Source organism: Papio anubis, chromosome 7, assembly GCF_008728515.1.
Source record: "Papio anubis isolate 15944 chromosome 7, Panubis1.0, whole genome shotgun sequence".
NCBI lineage: Eukaryota > Metazoa > Chordata > Mammalia > Primates > Cercopithecidae > Papio > Papio anubis.
Window position 1 is genome coordinate 5,712,659 of NC_044982.1, and position 17,536 is coordinate 5,730,194.

Sequence of the window (17,536 nt, forward strand, 5' to 3'; positions counted from 1 at the left end):
CTGGGAACCTTCTTCAGGCTCTGACTCACACTAGTGACCGGTGACTGTGACCCCCTGACCACACAGGTCACGCAGGAGCTGGCAACTGGCAGGAGTTTCACCTCCAGGGCCTGCTGCCAGCTCACTGTGCAACCTTGGGCAAGGCTCTGGGCCTCTGGGATCTCTGGTTTCCCCATCTCTAAAGCAGAGGGGGCAGTGGACCAGTGACCCCCAAAGTCCCAACAACTCCAAAGACCCAGCAAACAAACCACAAATGACCTCCAGGGAGGCCCGAAGAAACCCCGAGACTGCAGGAGCGCCAAGGCCACTTGGACGACCACGGGTCTGTACTCGCCCATTTTGTAGATGGGAAAACTGAGGCCTAGGGGACTGGAGACAGAGGCCAAGGTCACACCCACAGTCAGGGCTGAGCACAGGCTGTAACCAGGTGTCTGGAAGACTGCTCCCGAGTTGCGGGAGAGAGCTGAGAACTCTCTCCTCTGTCCACCTGGCAAGTCCCGAGTAGCGACATGTGACCAGCCAGGAGGTGAGTGGAGACCCACTCTGGTGAAACAGGGGCCTTGCTTTCCAGCACTGACCTCCCAGGCTCCTTCTGACTTGGAGAATATGGAGAACTGACAGGCTAGTACCCAGTTTAACAAATGAGGCTCGGAAGCCAGCAGCAGCAAAGTCTGTGACCAGCCAAGACCGAGACCGGGCCCCACTCCTGTCATGGCAGGGACTTTGCCCCTTGTGCCTCCGGAGTGGCCTCACCCTTACGGCAGTCTGGGGCAGTGGTGGTCCAAACAGTTTCGCTCTAACCCAAAGGGTCCCCTCTCTCGCAGCTGCCCACCAACCCTCCGGGCCGTGATGACACCCTCCTCTCCTCCCTAACCATGAAACAGCAGCCCTGTGGATTTCTGAGCCCCCTGCCCCCAACTTCCTGAGTACAGAATCATTCTGTGTCCGCTCCCAGGAGGGTCCAGAGTAAGGGCTGGAGTGGCAGAAGGAACAGCCCAGCTGTGAGCGAGGAGGCTGGAGCAGACACGCGGTCAACCTTTGGCCCCCAACTGTCCTCCTTCCCCAACTTTCCATCCCGGACCTCTCTCCCCGCAGCCCCATTCTGTCTCTTTGGCTATATGTCGGGCATCAGGCCCCAGTTGATCAAATTTTTGTTTACAGGCACAACCACTCTGATTCCCCTTTGCTAAGAAACTTTCAAAAGCAATCCCTAGAATCTGAGCGCGTGAGCATCCCAGGGTCGCGCGAACCCGGTGGCTGGTTAAGTGCATCATTGTGCAGCACACAAGGGCAAGGGGCCCCACGCAAGCCCTGGGAGGGAACACACACACACTCCGTTTCAGGGGAAGGTAATTGACGTTTCCTTCTTTTCATCTGAAGAAAAGGCACCTTCCATTGAAAAGGCACATTCACAGGACCTGGGAAAACTCATCTACGCTCAGCCCTCCCAAGGATCCCCAGGTGGCTGTTCCCCACGGGGGGCTACCCCACATTCCTCTCGGCCCGAGCCTTTGTTTCCATCTGAAACGGCCCTGGGAGCTCCCAGGCTAAGAGTCTCCTCCTTAAGCCCCTGCCAAAGACCCTATTCACTGCTCAGAGTAGAGGCAAGCCGAAGGTGGTGGGCAGCCTTCCTTTCTCCCAGGGCAGGGGACTTAAGAACTCTCCATCTGGATTTATTTTTAAGCTCAAAGAAATTGGAGAGCAATTAAGAAAGTCATGGCTACACCCTCCACCACCATCCTCTCCCTTAATGAACTCCTCTCTCACACACAGTCCCTCATGTCGGGAGGCCCACGGTGGCCCCAGCAACCCAGCACCTGCTCTGTACACGGGCCGCCCACGATCGCCAGGGGCTCGGGGGTGACAGGAGCTGAGAGGACAGACAGAGATATGTCCCAAGTCCTCATCACAGTTTGTCCTGAGTAAAGTGACCACAGTTTTCCACGGTGAGGATTGGGGCCCAGCCCCTGGCCTCAGGACCTGACTTAAACCCAGAAGGCCCTAGGAATTCCAGATCTACGGGCCTCTCAGGCACCGCAGAGCTCGTCTTGGCACAGATAAGGGGTCTCTCTATGTCCACTGGATCTGGCTGGAGCTGGGACCCCTGTTCTGGCAATGTGCCGTCCTGCTGCGGTGCCTGCAGGGCTCCTGGGAGGGAAGGTGGGAGGGGAGGGGCCCTCTGCACTCCCACCGTTCCTGGCTCTGAAACACTGACCCATCCATGCCAAGGAGGGAAGCCTGTTCTGTGGCTCCTCTTTCCTTAGCCTCCCCCAAGAAGCTGTGGGCAGCCCAGGTGTGGGACCACCCTTTCTGAATGGGCTCCATACAAGACCCTCTCCTACCGCAGACTCATCCTTCTCCTTTCCAGACCAGGAACCCCACACTTGAGAGGCCTCGTTTCGAAAGGTACACCTCTTTTCTAGACGTTTCCATCCGCTCAAATCGGGGATGGGAGACCAGGCTAGACTTCCTTATTCCTCCTTGGGAAGAGGGGACAGGGCTCAGAGAAACAGCCGGGAGGGGGAACCAGTCCTAGGGGACAATTCACAACTTATTAATTCCAGTCTCCTAAAAAGAAGCCGCTCTCAGCAACCCAGGGCTTTTCCACTGCAGCTCACAATGCTGGCTTCCACATTGTCCACTGCCCTTTAACCCTTTGGGACCTGAATCTGTCTCCTTCCACACCCCCTTCTGTGGAAAGCTCCCTTCTTCTTTGCAAGGAATAATTCATTAGCAAGCTCATTAAAGATGGGTAGATATTCCTTTTCATTCTTTCTGGAAGTCAGATTGCTCATAAAAAACACATTTAAGTTATTTCATGTAAATGAAAGAATAAGAAACACATGCATCCTGTTGCCCTTAAGTCTTGCCAGGTTTTGACATTATTTGGAGAAACGTACTTGGAAATACATTTGGGGTTTGAATCACAACGCAGGAGGCATGAGGTCAGGGGCCTGGAAGCAGCAATGAGCAACTCGCAGGTGACAGAATGTGGGGGCGTTTTCTTCCTTTCCACGAGCTCAGGCCTGAGCTACCCTCTTGGTGTCCTTTCCCAGCCACCCAGAGTGGGCAGGTGCGAGAGGAGAGCCAGTTTCCACACCAGACCACCATCTTTACCCAGACACTTGCACCCACCCAGAAGAGTCCCACAAGAGGTGGACCCAGGAACCACTCAGCACGATGACAAATGGCCAGAGACCCCTCACCGCCCTCCGCCGACGTGACAGGGTCCTCTATGGCTCACTGCCTGGTCAGACAGGGTCTCATCTCCACTCACTATGGCTCAGGCATTGGCCAATCCATCAAAATAGAATTTTCCTGAAAATGATCATATCTTTCAGCACTTAATAATGGCCTTTCAGGCCGGGCGCGGTGGCTCAAGCCTGTAATCCCAGCACTTTGGGAGGCCAAGACGGGCGGATCACGAGGTCAGGAGATAGAGACCATCCTGGCTAACACGGTGAAACCTTGTCTCTGCTAAAAAAAAAAATACAAAAATTAGCCGGGCGTGGTGGCGGGCGCCTGTAGTCCCAGCTACTCGGGAGGCTGAGGCAGGAGAATGGCGTGAACCCAGGAGGCGGAGCTTGCAGTGAGCCGAGATCGCGCCACTGCACTCCAGCCTGGGCGACAGAGCAAGACTCCGTCTCAAAAAATAATAATAATGGCCTTTCAACAGTTCCCGAGAAGATCATCAGCAAGGCTGACGTAGTAAGTCACGTTTCAACTTCTTGAATTGAGAACATGGTATATTTTTACCTATTTTCTACCTAGTGACACACAAAACCCCAAATACATGTTTGCCTGAGACCGAAATACTCATGAGCACCTGAAACAGAACTCAGTGCAAAGAGGGTTCCATTTCAACCCCTGAGAGCCAGGGGCTGCCAAAGCTTGATCCTGTCTGGGCCTCACCTGTGTGCCCCTGGCCTTCACTTTGACTTTGCCCCTGGCCTTAGTCCACCTTGGGAAAGTCCTGAGATGTCCCTGAGAAACCAGTCCAGGAGCTGATGGCATGTGGCTCAGACCAGCTACTCAAATGCATTCTAGTAAGCTTGGGACACGATGCCCCCAGGACCCCAGCATCCTGCCCCTGTGCAAACCTCCCCTCCCAGGCCTCTTCTCCACATCACTGTGTTTGCAGGTGGCTCAGCAAATGCTAGCCTTGGAGTAAATGTCACAGGGCAGAGCCTTCCTGGGCCCCCTCCCTGGGTTTAGCCCTGGGCACACACTCCCCCCATCTCTCCAGGCTGTGGGGCTCTCCAGAGAGCAGAAACAAGCAGACAAAGGCAACAGCCCCAGGTTAGAGCGCCTCTGCCCCCTCTGCCTACGCTGCCAGATTTTGTTTAAAAATAATATCCCCATCCCATTTCAATTTCAGGGGAGAAGGGCAGGGCTGCAGAAGAGCTGTCTCCAAATCCTCTGTTTGATTAAAGAGCATTACGGAGGCTGCGCTGGAAACCAGAGATACTCTGGGGGTGGGGGTGGCGGTGGGGGTGGGGGGGTGGAGGGCGGGGGACGGGGGGCGGGGAACTGCACACGGGCTAATGCACGCACACGGCTGAGGACTAGAGGCTGGGCCCCACTTGGTGTGCAGCTCTGTTCATCCACTTCCTTCTCAGAGACCCCATGTGTGGGTCTCCAGTGAGGAGTATTGTCACCTGGGCCAAGGACAGTGCTAGAGCCCCCTCAAGGCTCCATAAATGTCTAGGGGAATGGAGCCAGCCTCACCCCATGGTTCAGAACTTTCTCAGCGCCCACCCAGATTCTCTGGAAGTCTAACTGCACTCATTCACCCCAATGGCCACCCCAGGGGCGTCAGATATGAGGGATGCCAGGATCCTGACACTGCCTCCCAGGGCGGCTGGCTCTAAAAACACCCCGTCGCCCTGAGTGAGCCACAGGATCAGTCCCTGGGAAGCAGAAAGGAAAGTGGCCTGAGCTGAGCTGAGCCTCCTCTCCTCCTGCCGGCCCAGCCTTCACCCTGGCGTGGCCGTCCAACACGCAACCCTGAGCCCCCTGCCCTCCACGACACCTTGCTTGGTTGCCGTGCAAGCCACCTTGCTGCATGGGTGCTCCCAGGGCACCCAACTAGACCCTCTGGTCCTTAGTGCAAAGCCCAACCTTAGGCACCCCAGAATAACCCCAAGCCCGAGCCCTGGGCGGCTCCCGGATGCATCTTGAATTAGTAAAACACAAATAAACAAATGATGAGTCCTCGAGAATTGTGTGGCTCCAATCCCCTGCTTTCTTCTTCTCTACCATTGCTGATTTTATTTAAACAAACAAAAACATTCCCATCTCATTGCAACGTCAGGGGTGAGGAAAGGAGGAAAGAGAAGAACTTGCTCAAAAACCACTATTTGATTAAAGGACATTATCAAAGCCTCATGTGTGAGAAACCACGGTTCTCACAGAGCGGGACGCTACCACGGCTGGTGGAAAGAAGTGTCTTCCTGGCTGAGGAGCAGGCAAGCATTCCCATTTCCTCCTCTCTCAATGGGTCCTTGGGCCGGGTGTGGGCAGGGCAAGTGCCCTCTGGATCCCTTCTGACAGTGTGTTCAGCAAAACCGTACTGAGGGTTCCTGTGTGTCTGGCCCGAGCCGTTCTCGGGGGTCTAGAATTGAGGTGGACACTCCCCACTTACCATTGCCGGCCCACAGCATCCATCAGCCAGGCTGGACCCCCACACCTGCTTGCTGGATATAGCAAGGGTCTCCACTCCGGGCAGCTCTCCGGCCCCCAGACCCCTCGGGCTGATGTGAAGAGTGTGCCTCCTCCCCAGATTAAATGCTGACACTCTTGATCAGAGAGGAGAGACATGAGCTGAGCTAATAAAATCCTGGTGTCTCAAGAAAGCAAGAAACTCACCCCAAACCACGAAGGAGATGAGAGGCCCGCCAGGAAGAAGACTTGGGTCCAGGGTGATGGGCCCCATCGGGGCCTCTTCCGCGGCGTCCATCAGCAGTTCTTCAGCTGACCCAGCCAGGCCACGGCCCACGTGCCTTGGGGAAGGGCAGAGAGTTAGAATCACGGCAAGGCAAGCATCCTGGAAAAGCCAAACACGCCCAAGAAAGACACGGGGCTTGGCCTCACCTGCAGTTTTTTGCTTTTCAGTGGAGTGGGGTGACTAGTGGGGGATGCCCAATGATAGGAAAAGGTGCAAAGAAGCAACGGGCTGGGTTAGAGGCAGCCCCAAACCCAGAACCAAGTGGGGAGCAAGGGACCAGGCAGGGCAGAGCCCAGGACTCTCAGGGCCATGGCGAAGACAAGGGCAGGCAGGGGCAACACCCACCAGGGCACGATCACGAGGGGTCTCTGGGAAGGGAGAGGCGTCTGATAGCCCTGAGGCCAGGCCCACAGGAGGAGGCATTGGAGGACGCTTGGCAGGAGATGGAGACACCAGCCGGGGCTTGTCGGGGGCACTGGGAACCTGCTGGAAACAGGCAGCTGGAGTGGGAGTGGCTCCTGGGTCAGGGCGGTGATACTCAGACCTCAGGAGGGCCAGGTGACCACAGGTATGGGGTTGGCAGGGAGAACCAGACTGCTAGGCAGAGGGCTGTGGAGCTGAGCCCCGGAGCCCAGGGATTGAGGCAGAGAAGGGGAGGTGGGTCAGGCCCACCTCAGGAGACAGAGCAAGCGGAGCGCCGGGTGGGTGAGGAACCTGGCCGTTGGAGAGCCACCAGGGAGAGCCAAGTCAGTAGCTGGGCAGAGGCAGAGCCTGCAGATGCTCCCTGGAGGTTTCCCCTGCTGGTCCTCTGCATGGGACACGGGCCCCAGCAGCTGCTAGAGGGTTAAGGAGCTGGACCAAGCCCCGGGGGAGGAAGGGATCCTGGCAAGGGAAGGGTCGCAGTCACAACCACACCTCAAGAGGGAGACCTGTGGCCAAAGCCCGGGGGCACACACTACAGCTGTTCCCATGCCCACTTTGGTCCTGAGAGACTCAGGGCCAGGGGTCCAGAACAGCTCAGCATCAGGGATGGGGCAGGGAAGGCAGAGAGGGAGAAGGTGCTGGCTCCGACCAGAGCAGAGCCCTGGGGATAGCTTGAATCTGCCCTCACACCCTCCAGCCTGACCTCTATGGAGCCGGAGTCCACTGCTCCAGCCCCTGGGCAACCCCCCGGCCCGCCCTCCTGGGGACACAGAGGCCATCAAGGGATGGGCTACGGTGGCAGGTGCCCAGGCCAGAGCCAGGGCTGTGGATGTGCTCAGTTAGGATCAACTGTTGGATGATGGATGGCCGCGCAGGTGAATGCAAGGACGCAACCAGCAAGGCCCCCGTTCAAGTGGGGCCAGGGTCGGAAACTGCTCACACCCTTCTCAAAAATGAATTCCACCCTCCAGCCTTTGCACCTAGAACTCTTCGCGTGGCCCACCTGGTGGCTCAGCTGTGGTGGTCGAGTCCTTCCATCCACTCACCTGGCAAAACCCTACATCCCACATACTCTAACAGAGCCCCACTCTGTGCCAGGCTGGTGCTGGGACACCCTGAGGAAGCACGGGGCTGGCCAAGGGCACCACAGGAGGGCCAGGTCAGGGACTGGGGAGGGACAAAAAGAGGGAGACATTGAGAGAGAGGACAGGCGAGGAAGAAGGCAACAGAAGCAGAAAAAGCAGTGACTCAAGGAGCCAGGTTAAAGGGGCTGCCCCTACACTCAAGGAAGCAATGAGATCCCTCTGCCAGCGCCTCAGAAAAGTCCAGAAACCCAAGCAGGATGGGGACGTGGGGAGTTAACTTTTAAAAGTTTGTTAAGGCTACAGGAGCTTTGGGCACAAAACCCCAGAGAACCTGCCCGGGGCTAACTGATTTCTTCCATGCCCTCTCCAGGCTTTTGACTGTCCACAGGAGCTACTGTAGTACTAACAGTGGCTTTGGGGCCTGTGTGTTAATGATTGCCATGTATCTGAGGGTGAGGAGGGTGCCGTCGATTCTTCGTTACTATCGAAGAAAGTCTTCTCATTTAGAATCAGGCGTGCTCTATTTTTCTACTCGCCAACAGCTACATGGCAGGGAGGCCAGGTTTTCGTGTGATCTCAGCTTCAGAGGTCTATACCCCAGTACACCCGTAGTCTCAACACTCCCCTAGACAGAGTGGCTAACTACATCACTGGGAAAGTCTCACCTTGGCAAAAGGGGATGAAAGATTGCCTCAGGCTTTTGCCCCAACCTGCCAATGGAAGATCCTTCCACGTTCTTTCTCATGGGGCACTGGAGTAGAGTTGGTTTTGCTAATTTGGAAACAGTATCCAATTCTAATTCATGATGTCAGAGAACCGTTAGCCAACAGACTCATCAAGGAAGGCCCCATAAGGTTTCAACTAATAACATTTTCTTGCTCCAACTACCCCCCTTATCCCCTAGTTTTTTCCCATTTGGCTAAAGGTCCAACTGGAGCCTGAGGTTAATTGGAGTGATCTAATCATGATTGATCTGCCTTGGGGTGAGAAACGTCCAGAGCTTGGGACAAATAAGGGCATGTTTCAGACTCAGGACATACCTGCTCTAAAGAATTATGGGCTCTAGGGAGCTCAAAGATCAGAAAAGAGGATGAGGGCTCAGTTGGGGTACAGGACATGTGGGTGAGGATATTAAGGGGCAAAAGAACTACTACAGGACGGGCGCAGTGGTTCACACCTGTAATCCCAGCACTTTGGGAGGCCGAGGCGGGTAGATCACGAGGTCAGGAGTTCAAGACCAGCCTGACCAACATGGTGAAGCCCCATCTCTACTAAAAATACAAACAGTAGCCAGCTGTGGTGGTGGGTGCCTGTAATCCCAGCTACTCAGGAGGCTGAGGTGGGAGAATTGCTTGAACCTAGGAGGCAGAGGTTGCAGTGAGCTGAGATCACGCCACTGCACTCCAGCCTGGGCGACAGAGACTCCGTTTCAAAAAAAAAAAAAAAAAAAGAACTACAAGTTCTGATGCTACATTCCCAGATGTGAGTTTTAAATCTCCTCTCCACTGATTGATCCTGACTAATCAATAGCCACTGTGCCCCAGTTTCAACAGTCTGCTGGAGTCAAATCTGAACCCCAAACTATGCCCTCTTATGGGGGGCCCTCTGGGATGCCAACATACATTCACTTCTTCACCTGGCTAGGCATTCCATGGGTACTCACTTTGCAGTCACTCCCCTAGGGCCACGCCTAGGAGTTACTACTTCCCTATCACTTGTTAATCTTGAGTGAGTTTTGGATGTACTCAGTGGGTCCTGAGACAAGTCAGAGGAGAGCTAGAGTAGGGAACTGATCACCAGTGGTCCCCCTGGTCCTCAGCTCTTGGAGAGAGGGAATGAATGCTCTGGCCAGTTCCATCTGCGCAAAGGATCGAACAAAGCCATTTTCTACAATGCATCCCTGTCCAAAGCCCCCCTTCTCAAAGCTGCCTGCAACTTTCAACCCCACTGAATGGACTTTGCGCTGGGACAGAGGCAAAGACTTAAATGAGGAGCAAAAGAAACGTCGACTCCATCACCAAAAATTAGAAGTGTGGCTTAAGAAGCCACATCGCCCCGGCCCGGCAGTGGCCAGTTCACCTCATTATGATAATCAGTGTGTTTTTCCTTCGCAGACAAAGAAGGCTCCTTATGCGACGAATATTGGAATCCAGCAGCTAACCTCATTAACGTCTGCAGCCTCTTCCTTCGACAAGGCCCAAGATTAGCCCTGTGTTCATTAAGGGAAAAGGACGGAAAGTGGAATAAAACTGAAAAACACCGCCGGGGTAAGGGGGAGGGGAGGCCCTCTTCTGTTAGCCATTCATTCACTGAAATACTTCGTGTACCTTCAGGATTTAATCACCAGCGAAGGGGGCGGTGGGGAGGGGGCAGGTTTTACCAGGATGTGGGAGGTAAAGAGGTTAAACTCAGTGGAAGGAGTTAAAAACCCAAACTAGGGTGATTTGATGTGAAAGCTTCCTGGGATTTGTCATTGGGATAATCAATTTAAAACCTTCTTCCCGTTTGCTTTCTTTTAGCCCAACCTAACGTAAGGGGAAACCGTCTTTGGATGTGTTTTTGGCTTTTAATATTTTCCAAGTCTCCCTTTCCTACTTGTTTTTTGTCTTTAATGCCTTTGTTTAGTTATTCTCTTCTCCTGTCTCTCCTCCACGCCCCTCCCTTTTCCACTTCTTTCTTCTCTTTAGTCCTCCCCATGGGAACCTAATGTATACGAAAATCTAGTGGTGCCTCCAGTTGTATTTTTCTCATGAATGCTTTATTGACTTTGCTTCAAGCCCTTCAAGTAGCATCTGGTGCTTACCTGTGAGACATCCCACCTGACCTGCCAGATAAAGATGATTAACCCTATTTTGAAACTGAGATAAACCTGGCTTGGAAAAGTTTACCTACCCCAAGGTCTCAGCACTAAGTAATTTAACTAGGACTCAAACCCAGGTCAGCGACTCCTGACTGCTTAAGACAGCGTGGTAAGAAGCAGGTCCAGAAGTCGAGAGACCTGGGTATGCAAGTTCCTAGGGGACGCTAAGAACGAGAGAAGGGGGAGGAGGTGTCTCTGTGAAGGGGAGTGTAAGGACCCAGAAGTGAACCGGGGCCGCAGAGCCCTGTGAGAGAAGGCATGAAAATGTGTCGTCGTGTCCGTGAGCTGAAAACATGACAAGGATTAAGCTACAGAAAAATCTTTACCTTTGTGAGAGCCCTTCCACGGAGTAGAGCGAGTCAGGAAGCAGTGGGTTGAAGAGGAAATTGGAGGTGAGGAAGGAAGACAGCAAGTGTAGACAGGCCTTTCAAGAAGCTTGGCTGTGAAAGGAAAGACAGAGGCTGTAGTGGCTAGAAAAGATGACAGCAGGGACCTGGGAGGCTCCAGGCTGCAGGCAGAGCAAAGTCAGAAATGCAGAGGGAGGCCTTCTGAAGGAGGCCGGGACTGAGACAGGTACAATTCTTCCTCTAGAACTCAGGGAACAGGAGTTCAATGATCCAGTGGGGCCCAAACTACAGAGCCTCTTGACAGCCTCTGTTTCCCTGGGAGTGGCAGTGGCCGGCCCTGACTCAGGACAGGGAGTTGTGAGGATCAAATGAATGGACGGTTGCAAAAAGTGACAGAAACATTCACTACCATTACTCACTGGGAGCAGGACTCCCGATTTTACAGCCCACTCGAATCTCACTGGGGCCCGGATTTTCACTGACCATAAATTATTCGTCCTGAACATTAAGGATGTAAAAACCACTGGTAAAAGCTGCCAGTCTCTGGAAGACAAAAGGTCCCCTCCTAATAGCCTGGATTAACTCAAAGCAGGTCTCCGCCCACTTCGTTTGTCACCGTCCAAGTCATCCTTGCACCTCCATTTGCCACATAATCCAATCAGTCCCTTTCAGAGGCTGGGCAGCTATTGTCTACACCGAGCTGGGCTTCTCTAAAGCAGCCCAAGTTGGTTTTGTCTTGTCCGGACAAAACTGGTTGGCTTAAAAGGGGACGAAAGAAAGTCCTGATCAAATGAGGACCCCAATTAGGTTCCAAGAGACTGTTTTCATTATCTTTGTACCAGATACCTAGCCTGGTGCACTGGGCAGATTGTCGGTGCTCCAGAAAATGTTTGTTGAATTAATTCATTTTTATTTATTCTGGAATTTCTTAATTGAACACAAACACACACAGCACCTACTCAGTGCTGTTCTCACTAAGGGAGAATAGGGCTGGACATGTGAGCGAGGAGGGACAGCCTCAGGTGGTTAAGTAGCTTGCAATTTCCACAGCAATTTACAAAGCACTTTCATAGTAGTTACAGCATTTGGTCTTCAAAAGCGCCCTGTGGGGTACATACACGAGGGTATGTGTGTGTGTGTGTGTGTGTGTGTGTGTGTGTGTGTGTGTGTGTGAGTGTGTGTGTGTGTTTTAATCTCCATTTAGACCATGAAAGAAACTGAAACTCAGAGAAGTTAAGCGACTTGTTTAAGGTCACATCATTATTAAAAGGTGAAGTCAGCACATGGTACCAGCACTGGGGCCACCCCGACCCCCAAGACCACCCCAGGCAGCTGGGATTTCAAACAGTCTGTCCCATTGTCAAATATTTGGTTTGAAATAAAAGGACTCTTAGTATAATGCTGGGCCAGAGGGGAAACAGGGGTGAGGGCAGCTAGCGTGGCACCCTGGGTCCAACTCCAACCCCTTCTCTTGCCAGCTATGTGACCAAATACTTACACCTCCCCCCAAGTTTCAGTTTCTTTAATGTAAATGTAAGTCCTGCCCCACGGGACAGGGAGTTCAGTCCTCACGGGTCCTCTCTTCCTTTCAGCTTTTTTAAATTACACAAATCAACACTAACAAATTCATCCTCACCTGGAAATGAGGCTGCCTCATTTACATACACATATTACATAAAAATCACATGTTCATGTCACATAGAAAGTGCTCTGGAAATGGCCACATGCATAATTCGTGTTCTTACTCAAGTCAGCCCGTCGATGGTCTCTGCAAAGCCCCTACCTGATGCAAGGAGAGCCCGTGGACAAGGGCTGCCTGGAGTGCTGTTGGAGAATAAATAAGACGAGTAAGACAAGCAAGAGGGGTGGGAAGGGACTGACCTGCCAAACCTTTTCAACAAACATTTGCTGATCACCTCCTCTATGCCAGATCCTGCCTGAGGCCTCTTTTATCTCATTTAATTCTCACAACAACCCTAGGAGGTTGCTCCCATCGACCCCATTCCCCAGAAAAGGACAGAAAGATCTCCAGAGAGGTGGGACATGCCTTTGGTGATTCAGTAGCATGCTCATTCCAGAAGCCCACCCAGGGCCTTGGAGTTGCCAGCAGGATGCTGGTCAAGCCCTTGGCCCAGGTCCCCCTCCTGAGAAGTTCCCAAAGGGATCCTTCCATTCAAGACATCGTAAGGGTGATGACAGAGTCAGTCAACAAAGACTGACACCCCCTTGGGGAGGGAAACACTCCAGTTTGCTAGCAGGTGAACACAAAGACTTATAGGAAAGTACTCATAGAGTCACAGCATGAGCATAGCAAAGGTCAAGGCTTAATGCCCAATGCCCCCTCACTAGGGCATTGGTTTAAGTCTTTAGGCAAGAGGGACAGCTGGCTGGTCAGTTCCGGTCCTCTTCATCCTTTGCCATCCTGGTCCTGGGGGTCAGTCAGTGGCTGCTTTGTATGCTGGTGGGATCCAGGAATCCGTGCTCCTAGTGCCCTCTGCAATTGATCAAAGGTTAGAGAACCTGCTTAAAAGCCCAAGCCTAGATCATAATTACAGTTTAAGTTAATTAATTACAATTAAAGCTGATTAGTTAAAAATTTGAAATTGTCTTTTAATTGCTAGTGGGTCTGGGGGTGGTGCAAGGACAGTGGTGGGGTTGGGAGATTCTACCCGGCATGTTGAATATGAAACGATAGCAGGAGGGTTGAGGTACCGTAAGGCGTAGATGGGCAGCAGGCCCCTTGGTAGCAGCTCGGCATGAAGAGGAGGTGGTCCTTGAAGACAAGGAGGTGGACGTATGATGTCATCCCTGAGGAGAGACCCTATGGCATGGGAGGGCGGCAGGTTAGAAACCATCTTCGTGACCTCTAATGGCCAGCACCGGAACAGCAGAGAGCCAAAGGGGGCAGGCGGAGGGAAAGGCAGGGAGGAGTGGCAAAGGGGAGGAGTGAGGAAGGCTTACGGAGGGGCTGGGAGGGAAGAGGGAGGGGTATGGAGGGAGGAAGCAGGGGGGTCAGGGAGAGGGGAGGAGGGAAGGGGAGGGGAAAAGAGAGATAAGGAAAATGAGGGGGAAGGGGGAGGAGGGAAGAGGAACGATGAAAGAGGGAGGAGGGAGAGGAAAAATAGGAGGGGGAGGAGGGATGAGGAAATGAGAAAGGGTGGAGGCAGAGGAGAAATGGGAGGTGGAGGAGAGGAGTGGGAGGGGGTAAGGATGATTTGATTGACAAGTCACAAGTGTTAGCTGTGTGCGCGTGCGCAACTCAAAACCCAAGTTAGCGTGGCAGGCACACACCGCTAGGGGGCGCGCGGCCCGCACCCGTAACCCAGGAGCGCAGCCACCTGCGGCGCCCCCGCCCGCGCCGGCGGGCCTGGATGGACAGTGGGTGCCCAGCGGGTCTCAGGCTAGGAAAGGCTCCACAGCCCACCCCAGGCCACCGCGCCAGGTCGCTACGCCCCCTCGACACCTCTCCAGTCACCACCAGCCAGAGCCCACCTGTGGCCGCGGCGCAGCGCCTCCCGCCCGCACCAGGAGCCTCCTGCGCCCCCAGTCACCCGGCCCCAGCCCCGGAGGAACGTGGGCCACCCAGCAGACCCGCGCCAGGCCCCTCTGGAGCGCCGCTCCGCCTGCTACAGGGAAACGCAGAAATCCCAACTCCCACCTTCGGCAATCCAATTAATTAAACACACGTTCACTAAAGTCAGAAAGACCCAGTCCTCCAGACACCGCTGTCACGCATGTGGGTGGTCTCGGAACGAGAGACAGAACCTGTGACATCGCTGGAAAGTAACGCAAAGGGGGCCACCCTGCCGCTCCCCGCCTTCGCCCCCAGGCGTCGACATCGCGCCCCTAAAAGTCGTGCCTCCCTCCTTCGCCACAGCAACAATTTCCAGACCCCGCTGATGGCGCCTCACTGACCTTGTCACTGCCTCTCTCTCCATCCTGCTCAAATAAGCCACACTTTCCTAAGACCCCCGAAATAAAAAACCACTGGAAATCAACTAACGTGCCTCTGTGCGCCTCCACGACACCCGAAGCCACGGCGCCAAGGCCGACCCCAGCCTCTGCGGCCGCTCCGCAGTGAATCCAAGGGTCTCGAAACTGTTCCCTCTTGGGTAAATGAATCCAGGATCCTCCAGTGGATCCCGCGCCCGACCCCCTCCATCAGGAGAACAAAGGCCACCTCCCCTCCCCACCCCGCCCCCCAAAATTCCGCAGTGCCGCCAGCGCCCTCTCGCGGCCAGCCAGGAAACCTTCCAGAAACCTGCCACGTAGCCACCCGCCTGCGCCCCCACCAGGCCCGCCGGCCCAGGGTGGGAGGGGGCGGCCTGGGGGGGCTTGACTCGGACAAAGGAAATGGCAAAAGGCAACTTGACCAAAAGTCCAAGCCTGCAACATGTCAGGATTTTCGAGTGACCACCATGCAACGCTCTGAAGACCCCCGCGGCCCCCCATCCCCAGCTCCCAGCATCCAGACCCCAGCAACACACCTCTTTTCTTCATTTCTCTCCTCCCTCTTCCCAGACCCAAGGATACGGCCGTCTTTCTGCCCCAACCCACCCCCTGCATCTATTCTGCCTCTGTCCCCAATCCCACGACCCCCTTCCGCAGGGACTGATCCTAGGGGGCTACTGGCAGGTTTGCACTTGGGCGCCATCTCTCTCCACTGTGAAAGTGGCTGATCAGGACAGAACCAGATGATATCGGGTGGAAATTTTACTCTACATTTTGCCTGGGGTCCACACTGCACTAAACCTGTGTATTTGGATTCGGAAAACCTCGTGAAGAGGAACCTCCACTCCTCCCGCCCACGATCCACCAAAAACCTGGCCAACAGCTGGCAAGGCAAATATGCCCGGGAGACCCTTCTATTCGGGTGCTGCCCCCCCTAATTCATGGGGCATGCAGAAGGCATCGCCGCCATATCTCCCACTATTAACGCGATTCTAGAGGCGGCTTCCAATACAGGAAATCCGGGGTTCGCCCCCCAGTGACTGCCACACACCCGAATCCAAGAGGGGTTCCGTCTGATTCCTCCCGCTCCTCTGAAGTCCCTGCCACCCAGCCCACCCTCAAGGACTAGACCCCCCCAGAGAGGAGCCCTGACTTCCCCCCAGGGAAATGTGCCTCAAGATTTTCCTTCTGAAAATTTTGTTGCGGACACTCGGGGACCAGGCGAAGTGGCCGCCTCCAGCAGTAAGACCCGGGATCAGGCTCTCGGCGTGTCCAGGAGGACAGAGCCCATCCCAGAAGGGGATGCCGTCTTCCTTTGGCACATCCTTTGCGGCAAGGATGGCCAACCACTCACCAGGTGAGGGATCCTCTCGTGGGCACCCCAGCTCTCCCGAGGAGCCGCAGCCAAGGCCAGCAAGCCAAGGCGCGCTCCCTGTCCGCTCTCCGCCGTCTGCGCTAGGGGCTGGCTGGGTGGGGTTTATATGGAGGCGCAGAAGGGGTGGTCTCTGACGTCAGCGCATTCTGCTGCAATGCGCTCATTTCTCTAAAAGTGATTGGCCGGAAAAATGAGCCCCCCAGATTCTATGACAAATTGCTCTAGCCGCACCCAGATTGCAGCAAAGAAGGGAGGAAAAAATTCTGCCGCAGTGCCCCTGGCCGCCATGACCAACACCCTGTGGTCACGGGTGCTTTTTCCCTGCGTGAGCTCGACTCGCCAGGCAGGGTGAATTCGGGCACAAAGTGTGGGGGGAATGGTCCCGAGAGCTGGCCGTCCTCAGGCGGCCGAGGGCCAAGGTGGGGCTGTCGGGGCGCAGATTCCACACCTGGCGGTTTTGGAACATCCATCGGAGGATGCGGGCTTAGCGAAAGAAAATTATGCTTTCTCTTATTGTTCAGGAAAATAAAACGCCCGGGCGACATAACTGGTTTCCAGATGTAAGCCGGAGGCTGTCACCCCCTCCCAGCCCACCCGTGCGTTTCTGACTGGTTCTCTTTGACACCGGAGACAGAGCTCCGCGTCTCCGAGTCAGAAAAACCTGGCTGTGAGTCCCCGGCTCTGCCGCTTACAACTCATGTTCACGGAACCCGCTATGCCCCTTCCTCTTCCACGGGGTCCGTTTCCTCCACCTTGACGAGGGGTACCCCCCTACACACACACCAGGGTTGTAATGAGAATCCAGACAGGAGTCGTGCCCTCTAAGGAAAGTACTTTTAGAGGGCGGACTGTGTCCCATGTGGAGATGCCTGGGCTACTCCTCAAAGTTGGGGTGATCCCCACACACATGCCCTTTGGAAGAGCCCCACCGCCACCACCGCCCCGAAAAACAGGCAGCGACACATGTTGCGCCGAGCCCCGCCGCGGCCTCGGCTCCGGGGCTGGCACATGAGAGTTAATCCCTAACAGGTGGGAGCCCTCGGCAGCTCTGCCCGGCTCTGAGTGGCAGAGCGTGCAGGGCCGTCAATCAAATGTCCTCTCGCAAAGGTCAAAATGCTGTTGAAAAGGACCGAGGATCTATCTTAGGGTGACAGGTGGGTGGCAGCCGGGAGGACAAGGATGGAGTGCCCGGTGACAGAAAGCGGGTGAGGATGAGCAAGGGGCCCCAAAGAGGACAGCAGAGAGGCCCCACAGAGGGCATCAAGTCAGAACCGCTCCCCCGCACTTCTCTGGGGGGCTCAAGTGGCGTCAGAGGGAGCCCCCCATGCCCAACGATCCCACGAGGTGACTGTAAATCAGACGGGAGCTTCCGGGGCTGAACAGAAGGGAGAAAGGCTATTTCTACGTCCACAGTTAATGACTAGGGAAGTGAACATTGACCGTCAGGTCACTAGAGACGCTGAGCCTTGGGAGGGCGAGCAGGGGGTTCGTTTTTGCACAAACAGGCGCACTGTTGGGGAGATAGAGACGTGGGACGTTGGGGTCCTC

General features: G+C 54.8%; 1 protein-coding gene across 9 annotated transcripts in view; it reads right to left on the reverse strand.

Annotated features, from left to right (window-relative positions):
• LOC101001661 overlaps positions 1-16,549 on the reverse strand; it is a 35,657-nt gene extending 19,108 nt beyond the window's left edge. For 4 of the 9 annotated variants that reach the window (XR_001905102.3, XM_017961537.3, XM_017961538.3 and 1 more), the window contains exons 1-5: positions 15,968-16,549; positions 13,375-13,483; positions 12,446-13,156; positions 6,293-6,433; positions 5,869-6,002 (exon numbers count right to left, since the gene is read on the reverse strand). Coding sequence is in view for 7 of the 9 variants with exons in the window: in XM_017961537.3 (XP_017817026.1) it covers positions 5,869-6,002; positions 6,293-6,433; positions 12,446-12,567 (397 nt within the window). In the remaining 2 variants the exon portion in view is untranslated. Of the gene's footprint in view, positions 1-5,868; positions 6,003-6,292; positions 6,434-9,534; positions 13,157-13,374; positions 13,484-15,967 lie in introns of all 9 variants that reach the window. The other 5 variants (XR_650128.4, XM_017961540.3, XM_009212264.4 and 2 more) reach the window with 5 other exon arrangements.
• Positions 16,550-17,536: the final 987 nt, after the last annotated feature.